Genomic DNA, 19,847 nt, shown 5'->3' with positions numbered 1-19,847 from the left:
GATGGGTATTTGGAAAAACCCGGAGTACCCATCAAGGAAGCAAAAATACTCGTGGTTTGCAAGTCTCTCGATCATTTGGTCAATGAATGGTAAGGGGAACTGATCTTTGATTAAGGCGGAATTAAGCTTTTTATAATCAATGCACATCCTCCATCCCGTGACCGTTCGGGTAGAGATGAGTTCACCTTCCTCATTCTCAACCACGGTCATACCGCCTTTTTGGGGACGATTTGAACCGGGCTCACCCAGTCGCTCCCCGAGATGGAGTAGATAATTCCGGCCTCAAGCAACTTATCAACTTCCTTCCTTACCACCTCCTTCAATTTCTCATTTAACCTTCTCATAGGTTGGGCGGAAGGAGTGAATCCATCCTCAAGTGTGATGCGGTGCATGCATACTTAGGGATCGATTCCCGTGAGATCATCAAGGCTATACCCAATGGATTTCTTATTTTATTTAAGGACTTTTAAAAGTTTTTCCTTTTCAGATGCCATTAGGTCCGCATTGATGATCACGTGGAAGGAGTTTGCCTCATCAAGATAGGCATACTCAAGGGAGGGGGGGTAAAGGCTTAAGATCTACCTTTGGAGGGTTCTTATCCTCAACTTCATCAATGATCGGTGGTAGAGCTTCATAATCTTCCTCCAAATGCTCCACCAAGCATTTATCCTTAGCATCTTCAATAGCTTCTTCTAACATGTCTATGGAGTAGACACTCTCAAACATAGGTTGTGACATAGCTCCGGTCAAATAAAATTCAACCACGTTCCCTCCCACCTTGAAAGTGAACTTCCCTTCCTTGACACTTATGTTAACATCTCCTGTTTCCAAGAAGGGTCTTCCAAGTATGATAGGAGTTTGCTGATCCTTCGGAATGTCAAGAACTACAAAGTCCGCCGGGATGTAGAAATTGCCCACCTTGACCGACACATCTTCAATGACACCCATTGGTCTTTGTACCAACCTATCGGCTAGTTGTAAGGTCATAGAGGTAGGAATCATGTCATGCAACCCAACTTTCCTCGCAATAGGAAGCGGAAGTATGCTAACACTAGCACCAAGATCACAAAGTGTCTTCTTAATGCTCACATTACCCACCATGCAAGGAATGGAAAAACTACCCGGATCTTATAGTTTCTCCGGCATGGGATTGAGTAAGACCGCACTACATTGCCCCCTAAGACCCACTAGACCATCTCTTCCAATGCTTCTCTTCTTTGTCAATACATCCTTCAAAACTTTTGTGTAGAGTGGCATTTGTGTCACTACCTCGGTGAAAGGTAGTGAAACTTCGAGTTTCTTCAACATATCCAAGAATTTGGGAGAATTTCCTCTCCTCATTCATTACTCTACTTCTATTAGGAAATGGAATTGGAGGGTTGTTGGCCTTTTCGGGATTTGAGGCTTGCTTGGTGTTAACCACTTCATTTTTTTCTTTCCCTTTCCCTTGGTCTCTTTCAACCACTCTTTCTTGGTCCCTTTAAACCTCTATTTCCTCCAAAACAAAGTTCTCATCATCTTCAATATAGTCACTCACCTTCCCCTTCTTAGTGTTGTCAACTCTACTTGTTCGTGAGAGAGGTGGACTCTCCGCACCATCTCTCATCACATCTCTCTTTCTCTTTGGTTCATATTCCTTGTAAGGGTTCTCCAAATCTTTCTCAATCCTCAAGGTCACCACATGAGCTTGTTGGTGTGGTGGTGGTCCATCTCTAGGATGAGAACCTTGAGAAGACAATGAGTGCGGAGCTCTTTGTGAAGAAGAGGGGATTTGGTTGGCCATATATGAGTCAAATGTCCTTTGATGTGCTTGGATATTTGAAAGCTCGGTCTTCAAACTTTAGAATTGTTGGTCTACTTGAGACTCTCTTCTCTCGGCCTTGGCATCCATTTCCCTTAACAATTTCTCAAGAGAGGAGGTAGGGTTGGGTGGTTCTATGTATTGTTGTTGATTTTGTGGAGGTGGGTAAGAATTTTGTTGTTGTTGAACCCTTGTTGGTATCCTTATTGTTGGTTGAATGGTTGTTGAGATGGTGGGTTTTGTTGATACCCTTGTTGTTGGTATGGAGGGTTTTGGTGTTGGTTGCGGTAGTTGTCTCTTTGATGAGGTGGGATGTAGTTTGTGTTGTCATGTTGTCTTTGACCCCGGTAGTTGGAGCCTTGGCCTTGGTTTTGATTGTATTTCCTAGAATGATCGGGCTTTGGTGGAGGCATATATTATGGTTGTTGATACTTGGGGTCCAATGGTTGCCCCGCATAGGAAAGTTTCGGGTCTTGGTTAGGGAAGGCATGGTAGAAGGTCTCATGGCATTGGTAAGAGGCCCTCGGTGCACCTTGTCCTTGAAGAGCAAAGCACTCTTGTTGGTCATCTTTTGGAATAGATGAACAATACTCAATGGTGTGCCCCACACCGCCACAATAGTTACAATGCATTTAAGGAGGATAGTGCCTAGGATGAGACCTAGGTTTTTGGACCTAATAGACCTTGGAATGGCTAGGTCCGACCTCATGACATACTTCAAGTCCCCATGCTTCTTCTCCATTTTAAACTCTTCAAATTTCTTTGTCAAATCATCCAATTTTGTCTTGTACTCTATCTCTATCTTGGAAGGTCCTTCACTTTTGTAGTCCACATCTCTAGAATAACTACTCTCCATCTCGGAAATGTTTTGAATCATTTCCGTGATTTGAGTGTTATTCATACTATCAAAATTTCCACCGGATGTCGCCACGATCATGTCCCAGAACCTTTGCTCAAGAGTTTGGAAAAAGGTTTGGGTGGTCATCCATTTTGGAATACCATGGTGTGGACAAGATGAGAGGAGATCTTTAAAACGTTCCCAAGTTTCACTTAGAGTTTCCATGGGTCTTTGTTTCCAGGTTTGAATCTCATGGCGAATTCATGCGGTCTTAGATGGTGGGTAGAACTTATTGATGAAAGCTTTGGATAAAGCTTCCCAAGTGGTAAATGTGCCCGGCTCATGAGAATTCAACCACTTCTTAGCATTGTCTTTCAAGGTGATAGGGAAGAGCATTAAGATAATTTGTTCTTCGGTAACACCGTTGTGCTTGATAGAACCCGTTTTCTCTTTGAATGAGGTGAGATGTTGGTGTGCATCCTCACTTTTCATCCCATGGAAGACATCTTGTTGCATGTAATTTATCACATGGTGTCGAAACTCAAAGGTATTGGGAGCAAGAGCTCCATAGTTGATAGCCGAACAAGCACGTTTGGCATCCGGCCTATTGTAATATCCCATAGGTTGATCCGCCATACCGTCGTTTATGAGGTTTTTTCATGGAGATTCGGTATCGTTGGTATGGGTGGAATGTTGTGAATGTGTTGGTGAATTTTGTGGTGAGTTGATTAGAGAGTTGATTAGAGAGTTATGTGGTGGAGAGTTATGTGGAATGTGAAGGGGTGATAGGTTGGAGGAAGAGGGTAGTTGGTTTGGATTCTCAATTGTGGAAATTTGGGTGGTTGGAGGGTTAACAATGGGTGGGGATCCTTGAATTGCCGAAAGAGCTAATCTTCTTCTTGGCCAGAATGTCTTCTCGATCTCGTGATCAAGTGGGAAAAGAGGTCCCATATAGCACCTATTCATGCATGATGTGTTCATTTTATATATACTTTTACCCCTCATTTTAGCTCGGTTTTTATTGTATATCATACTTTAATTAGTATATTTGTGAGCTAATCTTGTGTTCTAGGTGTATTGTTTGTATTTGTTACATTTTGTAGGAATCTAAGAATTTAGAGGCTTTTTTCCTATCACATTAGCAAGCACCAACTTCACTAAGCTAAGTGGAAACAAGATGGACCAAGTATGACAATGGAAGGTGTGTTTCCAAGCCCAAGCAAGAGTGTATAAGATAATGCAAAATTATCCTACAAAAGAGCCCAAAAGAAGTCCAAATTTATGAGAGAGTTCCAAGCTTAGGATGCTCCATTGGATGCTCTAAGAAGGATTTATGAAGCATTTACTGGAGGCATTAAGAGGCATTTATCTCATACTTAGGATTCCCTTAGCATTTAAGCAAGGAATTAAGGGGAATTAGCTGGATAACCACGCCCCCGATCGGGGTTGACCTCCTCTTGCAATTTTACGTTATGCCCCTATTTTCTTATAAATAGGGGCCTTAATCCGTAATTAGGGATATCTTTTCTTACGTCTTTCATACACTATATTAGCCTTAAGCAAAATTCTCTCATTAGTTTTCATCTTTAGTTTCAATATTGTTAAGCATTTGATTGTTAAACATTTGGTTCTAAGTTATTCAAGCATTTGGTTCTCTTTATTGTTCTTTGCAAGTTTATTTCCATTACGGTAATTCTAATTCTAGTGTATTAGTTTACATTTCTACTTTAGTTATCACATAGATTATCATTAGTACTTTTTATATCACATGGCTTATTATTACATTATAAGCTTTAACATTTAGTTTATATCATTTCCATTAGCATGTCTATCATTTCTTATAACAAAGTTTATAGTTTACATTTCGTCATGAGTGGCTAAATTCCTTAGTCTAGGGGCTAGGGAAGCCATGCAAAATCAAATATGTAAAATGATAAATTAGGTTGATATAATATTGTCTAATTATTTCTATCACATGTTGTTGGAATATGTGTCCTCCGACAATAAGGCGATCACAACTGTTGATCATGATGATCACATGTTTAAGTCTCATTCTAAAGAATACAATTGGGAAGTAATATTTTACTGTCAACTGGTCCACACATATCGGTAATGATTGGCTGACTAGAGTTTGACAATACTGTCGTGAGACAGTGGTGATCAGTTGATCCCCTTAGGTCATACCTAAATGGTAACACTCTTAATTGATTATTTAATTGATCGTATGACGATACGGGTTAATTAAATTACTTAAAATTGACGGACGATTTTGGAAGTAATATTTACGTATCTCATTATAATTTGATTAAATAAGATACGGTCTAAGTGATCGAATTGTTTTATTACTTAGATGAAATTATTGTTTAAGGAAACAATTGCATTAGAATGAATAATTTATTATAAATACAAGATGTTCTGATTTATAATTGGTAAAATATTTTGGTACAAGTAATTATGAATTACTAAGTCAATTTTGTATATGACGTATTTTTATTAATGCGTTGATTTTTAATATGTTAAAAATACATAACAATTTTACATGACATGTGACATGTGACAAATTGACAAAGATAAAATGGAATCCATTTTATCTCTAAATGGGCCAAATTAGTGGGGTGTTTTAGGAAATTATTATGTTATTAACTAAGTGGTAAACATAATCATATTTGCCTAAACCTAGCCATGCAAACCTAGTGCCTCTTGTGAAGAGCACATTGCTCATGCATTGGCCCTAAGAACTCCCCCTCCTACCCGGTTTTATGAAGAGAAAACTATAGGTTTTTCTCTTTAATTTTTACCATATACACTACCAAAAATATTAGGGTATTCATTCATTCTTACACACATCTAAAATAAGAGTTTTAGAGAGATAAATTCTTCCTCTTTCTCTCCTTATCTTAGCCGAAATATTAAGAGAACAAAATAATATTTTGGTCAATTTTATTCAAATTAATATTGTTCTAGTATCAATAATATTAATTTTATTTAGAGGTTACCTTGGGTATTAATCCTTAGGAGGGATTCTACACTTGAATCCTTGTTCATCCAATATTTGGAGAGCTCAAGAACAAGTGAGTAGGAGAACTCACTTGTGCCCAAAAATCCGATTTCTAATGTGAGGAAAACGATTTCTTCTCTTTATTTATTTATTGTTTGCATGCATAAGATCAATATTTAATTTTATGACTAAATTAAATCATCACATATATGAATATGTTAAGTAATGAGATATATATTTCTAACAAGCGGTATCAAGAGCCTTAGGTTGTTTGCATGCAAATCGGTTATAGTTTTTCCGAGTTATACGATTAACATATAAAACTTATAAATTTGTGTTATTATGATATATCACGATATAAATTATGCATGTTAAAGTTTCTGGTCCTAAAATGTATTTAGGATATTTTGGTTAATTTATGGATTTTTATTGTTCATCTTATAAAATAATGGCATTAAAAATGTGATTTTAGGATAAAAATGTCATTTTCGGACTAACATTAGCTAAACTTTGAATTTTCCAGTGATTTTTGGATATGTTTTCACATATATTATTTTTACATGACCTGTAAATTTTCAGAATTTTTGGAGTTTTTATGCTCGAAATATGGATTTTTCATGATAAAAATCGAATTTAAATGAAAAATGGGTTAATATGAGATACATTTCGAATCTGGTCATAGAAATTTAGTATGTTGTCACATGCAATTTTACAAGATGTGTGTAAAATAATAGGATATAATGAAGTCTTTATGCATGATTTATGAATTTTTGATGAAAAATAGCATAAATAGTGACTTTAATTAGTGAATAATTGCTAAAACATACTTCATGACTTAGGAAAAATGTCACATGTTGAATTTTATTACCTATTTCAGATCTAAAATTGAAAAGTTGATAAATATAATTTTTCTCATGTTTTTATGATTATTATTGATAAATCCGATAAACCGCAACATTGTTTTTCCGATAAATTTTCGAAATTTTTAACCTAAGTTTTTGAGCATTATGAGTGTCATGGTATTTTTCCAGAATGTTCATGAGTTTAAATTTTAAATTTTAAATTTATTTGAAATTTTTATGATTTATTTGGAGTTTATAGCATTTTATTGTAATTTTGAGTCCATTAATGAACAAATTTAAGAAATATAAGTTAATTATAGTCAATATGTTAGTGGAGACTAATTTTGAGTCCTAAGTTGGTTAGGGTAATTAACTTGTGCATAAATATGATTTTATGTAATTTATTGTGATTTTAAAAGGTTGAATCACGCAAATCCGTAAAAACCGTTTAATATACGATATTGGCTCCTTAAAGGCGATTTAGCATTAAATTGGGCATGTTCATACATATTATAATGCTGCATTTTATTTATGATTGTCATAATTTTATTTTACGTAATTTTTGAATTATGTAATTTTACTTAGTATGGCCTTAGTTTTTAATTGGTATTACCCGAAATGTATGGGAATATCGATTCGGTTGTAATTTATTGTGATCTCTTATCACCGTTTTGTAATTTAATAGATTTATTTTATTTTAATTACAAATGTATAATAGGAAATTATGTAATTTGTTATGTAATTTATTTATTTCGGAGTTCCTTGAAGACGGTGTCACTCAAGAAGGCGATACATAAAGACGGTGTTACCTCGAGATGCGTGCTATAACCGAAGTTCAAGGGACCAATGGAGTTGGTTTCCGAATATGTAATAGTTAATTATATTTTCTATTTTAGGAAGGCCATACTAGGATTTAATTCATGTTTTGCATTTTATTTATATGTTGCATGCATCGCTAAATCGCCATAACTAAAACATGCATTATCATTTTAATCGAGTTTATCGACCGTGTCAATTAGAATTATCGTAGTTCACCGCTTTAGTTCACTTAAAACGTGATAGATAATAAATTGACATGACCTCTCGCTAAAAATAATCAATTGAGACATAGCCTTACCAAATAGTAGAAACCATGAAAACCTATTTCGTGAGGGAGTGCACTCGGCCACACCGGGGTACAAACCTTGTTACGTAGGGGAAGTGGGTGATAAATGTCTATCCACCGAATTCATGTTGATGAGGGTTTCATCGGCCACACACCGTGCCCAAGTTAATGTGGGTTTGGATCATGAACACATTTATTCGAAATTTGGATTGAACTCAACAAAAGTTTTTGATAAGGGTTTTATCAGCCACACCGTGCCCTTGTCGGATGTGTTTTGGGCTAAAGATAAATATTAATGTAATTTTATCGACCAAGAGTTCTAAAAGTAGAATCGATTAAAGAGTTAATCCACCGAGTTATATTGATAAGGGTTTCATCGGCCACACCGTGCCCAAGTTAATATGAATTTGGGTCTTGGAATCATTTATCTAACTTGGGTAGAGGTCACTAGATAAATGCAATAAAACTTGTTTAAATTAAATATTTTTACGAGTATTATTATTATTTTGAAAACGACATATGTTTTATTCCTTCTATATTTTGTTTTGTAGACCGCTTCTATTTCTCATAACAAATGGCCACTCCAAACACCAACGCCACACCTCTCACTAATACTTCATGGCTCCGATCCTTCATGGATCGTTGTAAACTTGAAAAGAATGGGTCAAATTTCTCCGATTGGGATGCCCAACTCAAATTAGCCGCCCAAGGTGACGACAAGCTTCGTTACCTCACCGAGGCCTCTCCACCCGAACCTAATGCTAGGTCGAGTGCCGCTACTAGGGAAGCATATGAGGCTTACCACAAGGAGTCCGCCGCAATGAAAAATGTGTTGATCTTTGCGATGGAGGCGGATCTCCAAAGGAGAGCCTTTAAGATGGGCACCGCTAATGAAATCTATTCCAAGCTTGTGACAATGTTTTCACAAACTCCACGGATCGTCCAATATGAGGCGGCCGCGGCATTCTTTGATCTCGACTTTAAAGAGGGCCAAAAGGTTAGCCCTCACGTGCTCAAATTGATGGAGCTAGTCGAGACCTTGAAGATTCAAAAGGTTGATATCCCCAAAGAACTCATTGTAGATAGGATTCTACACTCCTTATCCAAAGTCAAAGCGTATGTTCAATTCCGGGTGAATTTTAACATGCAAGACAAGGACGTGTCTCTTGAAGAGTTGCACAAGTTACTTGTGCAAGCCGAAAGAGACATGGGGTTAAATGTTAACCCACCTAAGGATGTGCTTAACATAAGCACCAAAAGCAAGGGGAAGTTCAAGAAGAATGGGAAGAAGGGTAAGACGCAAACTCCCACTTTCACCAAAACTAAGACTTATGAAGCTAGCACTTCCAAAATCAAGAAGGGTCCTCTTGATAAATGCCATTATTGTAATGGTGTTGGACATTGGAAAAGAAATTATTCCAAATATCTTGGTGACATTAAAGCTGGAAAGATCACTCCAGTGGGTAAATGACTATCCTTTCTTTTATGTTTCTAATTCAACTATGGTATTGTGATACAAAGTTGTGATAATGTATCCCCTTTTTATTGTAAATAGGGCCTCCACCAAGCAAGAACAAGGGAAAAGAAAAGCAAGCTAGAGAAACCATCAAGAAGCTAGGAGTAGCTTCCATGAAGCTTGGCTTTTTATTGTCTTATTTTAACTTATGTTTCGGATTTTAGAACCTTTTGATTTCCGTGTTCGACATGGAAATGTTTTTGGATAATGGTTGTATTTTGGATATTGGTGGCTTGGTTTGCAACCCAAGTCACCCGTTTTATCGTATTTTATCCTTGTTCTAAAAATTCGTCTTTATATGCTTGCTCATAGAAATATATGATCATTCACTTAAAGTGATCTAATGGACAACTATAATGACGGGATTCATTATATGTCCACAAGCTTAAGGCTTGCGTATGATCAATTATAAAGTGATATTGAGTTGATGAACTCTCTTAAAGGAATGTCAATCACCAAGTACACTTATCAAATCTAAAACAATTAGTCAACCTATGAGATAGTCCTCCTTATACTTCAAAAATCATCATTTGTGTCTCATAAGCTATCTTTGAATCTCTAGTGTATTCATTCTAAAGATAGAGTGGGAGAAAAATGAAGACACAAAGAACACCAAGCAAAATTTGTGTACTTGTGTAAATGAGATCTACGCAAGAAAGAATGATTTGTATACCTATAAGGATAGTATACACGAATAGATGAGATCTATGGTCTCGAATAGATGAAATCTACGTGACAAAAGAGACCAAATGAAGTAATCAAAAGAATATGTTCTCAAGATAACTACACGAGGAGACCAAAATAAAGTTTTGGAATAAGAATGACTAAAGTAAAGTCTTAATTGACTAATTTATGATAATTTTTGACCAATAGTTTCAATATTGATATTTACTTAAGAGCCTAAATGAATCAAAGTTGCATCCTAGAAAATAAATGTGATTTATGACTAAAAGTTGCAAATGTTGATATGCCGATATCCACAAGAGCTAAGTTAAGTATTAACCATGCTAATGTCATTACTTAACCTCATTATGAAAATGAAATGGTTAAACCTCCTTCCGAAAAGGGTATTTTGAGAAGGACGTGTATTAGATATAATTCACATTTAGATAATGACATTTCTACGCATCATTATAAAATGAATGAGTTAGAGATTAAAATCTCTTTCCATAAGGTTAAGATTGAAACTTTTTTCAAAATTAGTATTTTGAAAGGATATGATGGGAACATATATGGTTTTATCTTAATAACTTAGCAAAACAATATATATTTCAACTCTTGAAATGTTTCGATTGAGTAGTCAATTGCGAAACATGTGGAATTAAGTGGGAATTGGAAATTATCATGTGAAGACATGGAATTTAGTGGGAGCTATCATCTTGTAAAAGTTTATAACTCATTACTCATTGAGAATGACGAGCTAATACTTTCTTTCACAAAAAGGTATTTGAGTTTTCAATTTTGGATGAAAATGGACTATGATGAATCCAATCACATCATGGGATATTGGATAGGTATTGAGATATACACATCGAATCAACGAGAAACATAGGTTATTCATGTCAATGAAAATAAAATTGCCATTAGCAGTCATGGTCATTCATTGAACCTAAGAATGGTTGATCACATGATTATTAGTTACTAATGTTTTCGCCATTAGAATAATCATGCACATATCCAATAATGAATCATATGCATAAGAGCATGATGAAGCATTGGCAAGCCATAGAAGAATCGTCATGAATTCTCGAGGAGAATCCGATGAGCGATTTCAGTGTTGGACAGAACACTCTGTTATGTGTCAAGAGGTTGCACATATTAAAGTTCGAACACGCGTAAGGATTTATGAAAATCCTAAGCTTTTCAAGCTAAAAGGAGAAATAAGAAGTTAGGAAAGATACTTAGTTGAAGTAAGAAGTTACTCAAAACTAATATTTTCTAATATGCTAGGACTTGTGAGAAGTGCTAGGCTAATCATCTTGACAATTGTTGCAAGACTCTACAAAACATATACCTAGTGCATTGTGAGTTGGTAGAACACTTGACCAGTGCAAGTTTTATCATCCACCACAAATTCGTTGGTTGTGTGATAAACAACCAGGAAGTTCTTTCAAGATAAAGAACCCAAACTGAGGTTGGGAACCTATATGTGTACTTGGTAAGGTTCATGCTATGAGAGATAACATGAATGTAAAGGAAAATGCGATAAAAGAAGTTTGAACACATGGACAAATGGTATGTTAAAACTTCTATTGCAATCGACTACTGTTAATACACTTACGATATGCATCACAAGGTTGTAATACGGTATTGACTACTCGAATGTGATGTCGACATTTGTCGTTTGAGTTATTATTAACTCACCTTATACTTTGTTACATCCAAACGGGTTGTAGAGACAATTGAACCCCGTTAAAGTGAACACGGATTAGCATTGTATTCGCCCATAGTTACTTACATGAGGTGACGTCTCGAAGTGACTAGAATGTGATGCGATTGATGGCAAGTTCAAGTGCCATGGAGTCATATGAGAATGACTAGTCGATCACATAGGCAGACTGTTATGAACACTTTGTCGGGCCTTATGACCGCTTATAGAGTTCTGGCAAATTTATATAGCCTGGTCGTGGCGAGAGCTACTATAGTATTCTAATGAGTCGATTCTTTTGACTAAAGACTATTCGCCTAAGATCGCACAGTTTCAGATTAACTTTGATTTGTGTTACTACGACCCTCGTAAATGGGGTCAAATGGGCATATTTTGGGTTATGTTGGCTATGGCTAGTCGAAGGAAATGAGTGCGATAGGAATTGTCCACCCCTAGTCAGGGTTATAACAATATCTCAGGGCCACTCGAGGTGTAATTAACTGGAAATGTGTGGCCACGCTTGTAAGATATCTATGGTAGATAAATCCGGTCAATCAGTTATTCTCCAGATCGAGGAAACCACTCTCGATATGATCATTTGCAAGTATGACCTGAAAGACACCTTGCATTGAGTGGGAGATAGTAATAGGACAAGAGAATTGGTGACGCACACATGTCAAGGACAAGTGGGAGATTGTTGGAATATGTGTCCTCCGACAATAATGCGATCACAACTGTTGATCATGATGATCACATGTTTAAGTCTCATTCTAAAGAATACAATTGGGAAGTAATATTTTACTGTCAACTGGTCCACACATATCGGTAATGATTGGCTGACTAGAGTTTGACATTACTGTCGTGAGACGGTGGTGATCAGTTGATCCCCATAGGTCATACCTAAAGGGTAACACTCTTAATTGATTATTTAATTGATCGTATGACGATACGGGTTAATTAAATTACTTAAAATTTACGGACGATTTTGGAAGTAATATTTACGTATCTCGTTATAATTTGATTAAATAAGATACGGTCTAAGTGATCGAATTGTTTTATTACTTAGATGAAATTATTGTTTAAGGAAACAATTGCATTAGAATGAATAATTTATTATAAATACAAGATGTTGTGATTTATAATTGGTAAAATATTTTGGTACAAGTAATTATGAATTACTAAGTCAATTTTGTATATGACGTATTTTTATTAATGCGTTGATTTTTAATATGTTAAAAATACATAACAATTTTACATGACATGTGACATGTGACAAATTGACAAATCGACAAAGATAAAATGGAATCCATTTTATCTCTAAATGGGCCGAATTAGTGGGGTGTTTTAGGAAATTATTATGTTATTAACTAAGTGGTAAACATAATCATATTTGCCTAAACCTAGCCATGCAAACCTAGTGCCTCTTGTGAAGAACACATTGCTCATGCATTGGCCCTAAGAACTCCCTCTCCTACCCGGTTTTATGAAGAGAAAACTATAGGTTTTTCTCTTTAATTTTTACCATATACACTACCAAAAATATTAGGGTATTCATTCATTCTTACACACATCTAAAATAAGAGTTTTAGATAGATAAATTCTTCCTCTTTCTCCCCTTCTCTTAGCCGAAATATTAAGAGAACAAAATAATATTTTGGTCAATTTTATTCAAATTAATATTGTTCTAGTATCAATAATATTAATTTTATTTAGAGGTTACCTTGGGTATTAATCCTTGGGAGGGATTCTACACTTGAATCCTTGTTCATCCAATATTTGGAGAGCTCAAGAACAAGTGAGTAGGAGAACTCACTTGTGCCCAAAAATCCGATTTCTAATGTGAGGAAAACGATTTCTTCTCTTTATTTATTTATTGTTTGCATGCATAAGATCAATATTTAATTTTATGACTAAATTAAATCATCACATATATGAATATGTTAAGTGAGATATAGATTTCTAACACATGTTTGCACCTCAACGTTTAATCTTTGGTTATTGGCCGTAATCGTAGATTAAGTTTGTTAATTCATTCTATAAGTCGAGAGGCACAGAATCAGATTAGACTAAGCATGTGTAGTAGGACTACCTAGTCATAAACGAGAGTTTCTCTAGGACCCGGTCTATGGTTGACACTATTATCGTAAGGTGGGTGTCTCTAAGCCTAAACAATTGACAATGTTATTATTACCAAGTTTAACATGAACATATATTTACCTTTGCATGTGTGACCCGACTCCCCTAGACTCCCTTTATCATATAGTTTACATCTTCATAATTATTAATCATCAAACCAACCAACAAATTAAACCAAACGTAATCGACCTTGATAAGAATCTTTCCATAGCATTTCATAAACGCAATTCCCGTCTCCTTGTGTTCGACCCCTATTACTACATTAATTTGTGTCTAGGGTATTTATCTTTGCATAGGTATACGATAGCCTATCAAATTTTGGCGCCATCGCCGGGGAGCATGGTTTTATTGCGTTTTGATTTGTCGATTTTTATCTTGTTTTATTTTATCTTGAGGAACACTTGTTCCTTGAGACCGTTACTTATCATTTTCTAGAAATTTTTGTCTTATGCCTAGTTCTTCTCGAAGTGGAGATTTTCTTTCACCGGATTCCGAACCCGAGAAAACCTTTAGTAGAAGACGACGTTTTTGGAAAGAAGTGAAAGAAGCCACTTCTCCCGTGCAAGTTAAAAGTGCTAGAAAGTCTTTCCTAGACGATCTAAAAGCTCTTGAAGAAGAGGAGGTTTCAAGTTCATCATCTCCACCACCACCATCTTCAACTAAAAAGATGGTGAAACTTTCCGATCACTCAAAGCCCACCGCGGCCATGCTTTCGGCCGGTATCACAACTACTCAAATTACCGCGCCGGAATTCGAGATCAAGCCGGATTTCATTAGCCTTGTGGAGAGGAAGCAATTTGGGGGAAGTCCTTTGGAGGATCCCAATTTGCATGTGCAAAATTTTTGCGATTATTGATCCATGATCTGACAAACGGGCGTCACTCAAGCCTAAATAAGGGAAATACTTTTCCCTTTCTCTTTGCAAGACAAGGCTAAGCATTGGATCAATAGCCTTGACTGCACCGCTATGGGAATCACAAATTGGAAGACATTGGCTCTTGCGTTCTATCAAAAGTTTTTTCCACCGGAGAAAACTCAAACTTTGAGGAGCCAAATCACCGGATTCCGTCAACAAGCTCTTGAGTGCTTATATGAGGCTTGGGAGAGGTACAAAGATTTGCAAAGACAATGCCCACATCATGGGTTGGACGATTGGTTCCTAGTTATAACATTCTACAATGGATGTTGTGCCGAGTCCCGAAGGATTCTTGATTCCGCCAACAATGGGCGGTTTGATCAAATTAACACCGATATTGCTCATGCCACGATCGAATCTATGGCGATCCATGACGCACAATATATCAATTCCCGAAGTGTGCCACTCAAAGGTAAAGAAGAATCCTCCGACAATCCCGTCTTGTTAGCTCAAATTGCCTTACTCCAACAACAATTGGCGGAACGAGATGCTAGGGATTCTCTTCAACAACTCAATGTCGTGTATTCTACAAGTCAAATCATTGTTTGCGACGGTTACAGAGGTGAGGGTCATTACACCGCTCATTGCCGAGCTACTATTGAGGAGGTAAATGCCTTTCAAGCTTTTAGACAAAGTTCATATCCACCGGGCACTTTTTCCAATACTTATAACCCGAATTCAAAATTCCATCCGAACTTGTCTTATACAAGCAACAATGTGCTTAACCTTCAACCCCCACCACAACAAAATGCCTATGTCCCTCAACAACAAAAGTATAATCACCCACCGGGTTATCAAAACCAACAAAGGCCACCTCAACAAAACTACCAACAAAATCAAGGGCCACCACCTCAAAATGGCCAATAAAACAACCAAGGAGGAGGTAAACTTGAGCGCTTGATAGTACAAATGTAAAATGAATTGTTGGCTCAAATCCAAAAGAATGAGCAAGCTCACAATGCCGCAATCAAGATGTTGGAGCAACAAATGGCTCAACTAGCATCATCTAGCTCTTCAAGGAAAACGGGTCAATTACCACCCCAAGGTGGGCAACCCCATGCTACCCTTAATGCTATATTCTTAATAAGTGGTACGAAATATGATGGACCACCCTGTGGACGTAGCCACCTGCAGGCCCAGCCGATCTGTGGACATACAGCAGTCTTTTGAAAGCCACGCTCGGCGGCGTAAAAATGCTTTCGACCGGATCATTTTAGATCGGTCGGTTTCATCTCGGTAAGGGTCTCGAAACGATTAGAGATGTTCGGAGTCGCCACCAAGAATTTGTGGGATGCTTGGAACCCGTTCGAAATCCACTTTATACATCGGTCAAATCGAAGCATAAAGCAGCGTTTGACATAGGTACTAAAGATAAGGAAATCGTCCCTCTTTAGCATCCTATCTCTAGAATGACTCTCGTACGCCCTGGATAAGGTCGTCCACTATCCAAAGTTTCTGAGTAATAGGTGAAGGTACGTATTGGGAATCCCATTAATCAGACACCCAATCCCGCCCGCGGTAGCGGCCTCTACTGATCGATCTTGGTTGGTTGAATGCAAAAGTTGATAAAACGGTTCAAATGCATGAATGCGCATCCAATAATTTAAACCTAACATGTGAGAGATTTCTAAGTCGGTTGATTTAATCCAAGTATCAAGTATAAGATGTCGAGTTGGATTTATGGTTGATTTCCATGCAAGACGGGAATTAAACATCCATTTACCGTATTAGGTTTATGGTGCATAACGTGATCCATTTGTCTTAGTAAAGCATTTTTCAAATATAATTTTGAATAAGCAAATAGTCATCTGATCCGTCCTATATCTGAGCTAACCGGAGTCGGGATCGTCCTAGACTAATGCTGGAAAGGGAACAGGCCCTGTACCAGACGGCTACATGAGGCGCGAGCCAGTCGGCGGTGTAAGGGGCCTCCTCTGGTTTTGAAAATGAGAATTGAAAGGCATGTTTTAGGCGCGGGTCAACCTACAGTAATATGCCGTGTTCTGACCTTAAAAAAACGTTTAGAAAACGTATTGAAAAATGGGTATTTGACCCGATTTGGTTTGAAAGAGTCGTTTAGACCGCAATTGTTGATTTGAGGAACGAGACTCGAATAATCATCATTATTTTGATAATATTCGGTGTCGGGTTCGACTTGACAAGCTTGACATGAATAGTTTTGAAAATAATTATGAACTAATTATTTTAAATTCATTCGAATATAATTAGTCGATACTCATCATCATACCCGGGTTAAAATCCGGCATGGTATGTAGAACCAAGGATGACTTTGTGTTGCTGACTATTATGTTTATTTTGAAAATATAAAGAAATGATGAAAGGCTTTAAAATACCTCCCAAAATGTAAAGAAATGAAATAAAAGGCTTTAAATACCTTTTAAATGTTATTAACCAAATATCATCACCAAAACACGGATTTAACCGTCATGGTATGAGGAACCAAGGGTGAGAAATGTTTTATGGTTAAAACAAATAAAATGAAATAAAAAGGTTCGAAAATATTTGAAATAGTAAAAACCAATTGTAAATATGAAAATTAAATAAAGGGAAATGACGAGAATAAACACGGTTGAGTTCTGACCTGGACACCCCATTGAGGCGCGGGCAAGCCGGCGAACCAAGGGGCTTCTGTCTCATGCCAAAAATCAGTTTTGGCTCGTTTATTCCATGTTTTGGTTCATGTTATGCATGTTTTAGCATGTTGTAGTCATGAAACAAATAAAAACATGATAAAAGAAGGATTTTTACACCCTCATACTTACATGTTTGGTTATGGCGAGTGACCGACGTAAGTGTAACAACTCGTTTGGTCGGAAAAAATTCGGTTTAAAACCGTTTTGGTAAGTAAAAAGAGTGTTTTAAGATTAGTGACGGTGTAGTGGTCGAAGTGGTCGGTCAAGTGATTTAATGCACGATGACGGTACCAAACAATGCGTAAGGCTTGTATTTACGATCGGTAGGTCGTAAATACGCGTCGGATTGTGACTTAAGAAGTCGAGTCGAGAATTTTAAGGGAGAAAAGAGGGGGCAGACACTCGCGTGAATTCTCAAATAGGGGCATTTGAGGGGTATTTATAGGAAAATGAGTGGTTGTGTGAGTTTTGAGCGACGTGGCCATCTGGGCTGCTCAAAGAGGCGCGAGCCACGTCGCGGGTCTTCGAGTTGTCTTGTCGCTTTCACACAAGAGCAATCATGATTTGTTCTATCCTAGGATTTGTAGTCATATGTTTGGTACTTGACCATACATAAATATGGGAAATCTTAGCATAGAAGGTTTTGAATGTTTGTTTTTTGTGGTTGACTCGGTTTGACTCGTTGTTAGAGTCAGGATTTGAATTTTTGAGTCGATTTTGGTCCGGTGTCGGTTTTGACTCTAGTTAGTGTCATTGCGACCCCGTCGTCATGCATTAAGCACTCCAGGTATTTTTGAAATGTTTTGAAATGTTTTATTTTCTAAATCGTTTTAAGTTTTCCGACGTAAAGTTGTACACAAATTGTCGATCAAACGCCGCGATTCCAAAACATGTTGTAGTCCGATAATCATCGGGTGTTTGTTGGAGTCTCAGCAGATACTGGGTATCTACAGAGCCCCCACTTTGACTGAGGCTTGGACATGGCGAAAGTCAAAGTAGAGCCCCCAGGTCAATCGAAGATTACAACCTGGAGACCCAGGCGACGTTGAGGCGACTCGAGGGTACGAGCCAAGGATCCGTCGTCAGGAACAGTTTAGAGTCTGTGGACTATCCGTGCGGGTCCTTTAAAGTCCGTTAGATTACGTACAAAAGCTCGCCAGCCATAAGAAGGAGTCATACCTGAGGCATCTTCGGATATGTCCTTGCGCGTATGCGGACAAAGGCTCGCCAGCTGTGGTGCGTATGTGAGGTGGGCTCGCCAGCCATGATACGTGGTAAGGCTCGCCAGCCATGGGGCGTATCTGAGGAGGGCTCGCCAACCGCGACGCGTAGTAAGGCTCGCCAGCCATGGGGCGTATCTGAGAAGGGCTCGCCACCCGCGACGCGTAGTAAGGCTTGCCAGCCATGGGGCGTATCTGAGGAGGGCTCGCCAGCCGCAACGTGTAGTAAGGCTCGCCAGCCATGGTGCGTATAAGAGGAGGGCTCGCCAGCCGCGATGCGTAGTAAGGCTCGCTAGCCATGATGCGATCGGTTAATGGACCGTGAGAATAGCTGCGTCGGATGGGCTTGTTTTTAAAGTAGCGGACTCATGATGCCGCCGTGGAAATAGCGAATTCGGATTTTCACTATCACTGTTTTTGACAAGAGCAGGTTCCGCGAGGAAGCCCCCCTGTTGACGTTTGAAGGAATAGCGAATTTTGAACTTCCATTACTCGTTTGTTTGAATTTTTTGAAGGAAATAGCAAATTTAAAATTTCGCTATTACGACTGAGGTGACGGTTTATGTGCCGCCGTTGACATGTGATAGAAATAGTGAATTTGGAATCTTCACTATTATGTTTAAAGTGAAGGTTTATGTGCCGCCGTTAGAGATGGCAATGGATCCTGGACCCTATCCAGATCCGCGGATTCGGACCCTGATGGATAGGATGTGGATCCTAATTTTTTGGACCCCGTGGATATGGGTTGGATATGGATCCCCTTATTTGAAAATGGATCTGGATATGGACCTGGAAAATTTGGATCCACCGTTGGTGTGGCGGATATGGATCTGGATCCTATTGGACCCTAACCAGATCCGGTCCATTGTCATCCCTACTAATACTACACAAACACAGTACACAAGTTGTAAGTTAGAGATGACAACGGATCCTGGGCCCTATCCAGATCCGCGGATCGGGACCCTGATGGGTAGGATATGGATCCTAATTTTTCGGACCCCGTGGATATGGGTTGGATATGGATCCACTTATTTGAAAATGGATCTGGATATGGATCTGAAAAATTTGGATCCGCTGGATATGGGTCGGATATGGATCCAACGTTGGTGTGGCGGATATGGATCTGGATCCTATCGGACCCTACCCAGATCCGGTCCATTGCCATCCCTAGCCGCCGTTGACATGTGATAGAAATAGTGAATTTGGAATCTTCGCTATTACGTTTGAAGTGACGGTTTATGTGCCGCCGTTGACATGTGATAGAAATAGTGAATTTGGAATCTTCACTATTATTTTTGAAGTGACGGTTTATGTGCCGCCGTTGACATTTGAAGGGAAAATAGTGAATCTGAATTTTCACTATTATTTTGAAATTTGACGGTTTTAATTGCCGTCGTTGGAATTTGAAAGAAAATAGTGAATTTGAATTTTCACTATTATTTTGAAATTTGAC

General features: G+C 38.0%; 1 protein-coding gene and 1 non-coding gene across 2 annotated transcripts; both read right to left on the bottom strand.

The window, feature by feature from the left end:
* Window positions 1–549: 549 nt before the first annotated feature.
* Window positions 550–1,101, bottom strand: LOC141618920 (uncharacterized). Its single transcript, XM_074435980.1, has one exon. The coding sequence runs from the start codon at window positions 1,099–1,101 to the stop codon at window positions 550–552; it is 552 nt and encodes a 183-aa protein (XP_074292081.1).
* Window positions 1,102–14,643: 13,542 nt separating this feature from the next.
* LOC141624432 (small nucleolar RNA R71) lies at window positions 14,644–14,750 on the bottom strand. The gene has a single exon (XR_012534239.1). It is a non-coding gene; the product is annotated as a small nucleolar RNA R71 (small nucleolar RNA).
* Between the last annotated feature and the right edge of the window lie 5,097 nt (window positions 14,751–19,847).

Source organism: Silene latifolia, chromosome X (genome assembly GCF_048544455.1).
Source record: "Silene latifolia isolate original U9 population chromosome X, ASM4854445v1, whole genome shotgun sequence".
Classification (NCBI taxonomy): domain Eukaryota; kingdom Viridiplantae; phylum Streptophyta; class Magnoliopsida; order Caryophyllales; family Caryophyllaceae; genus Silene; species Silene latifolia.
Note: the sequence above shows the minus strand (reverse complement) of the source record. Positions and strands in the feature narration are given on the sequence as shown.

What these genes read in the sequence shown, in the direction of transcription:
- LOC141618920 (XM_074435980.1), bottom strand. Translation starts at nt 1,101, where the DNA reads ATGGTGGGTAATGTGAGCATTAAGAAGACACTTTGTGATCTTGGTGCT.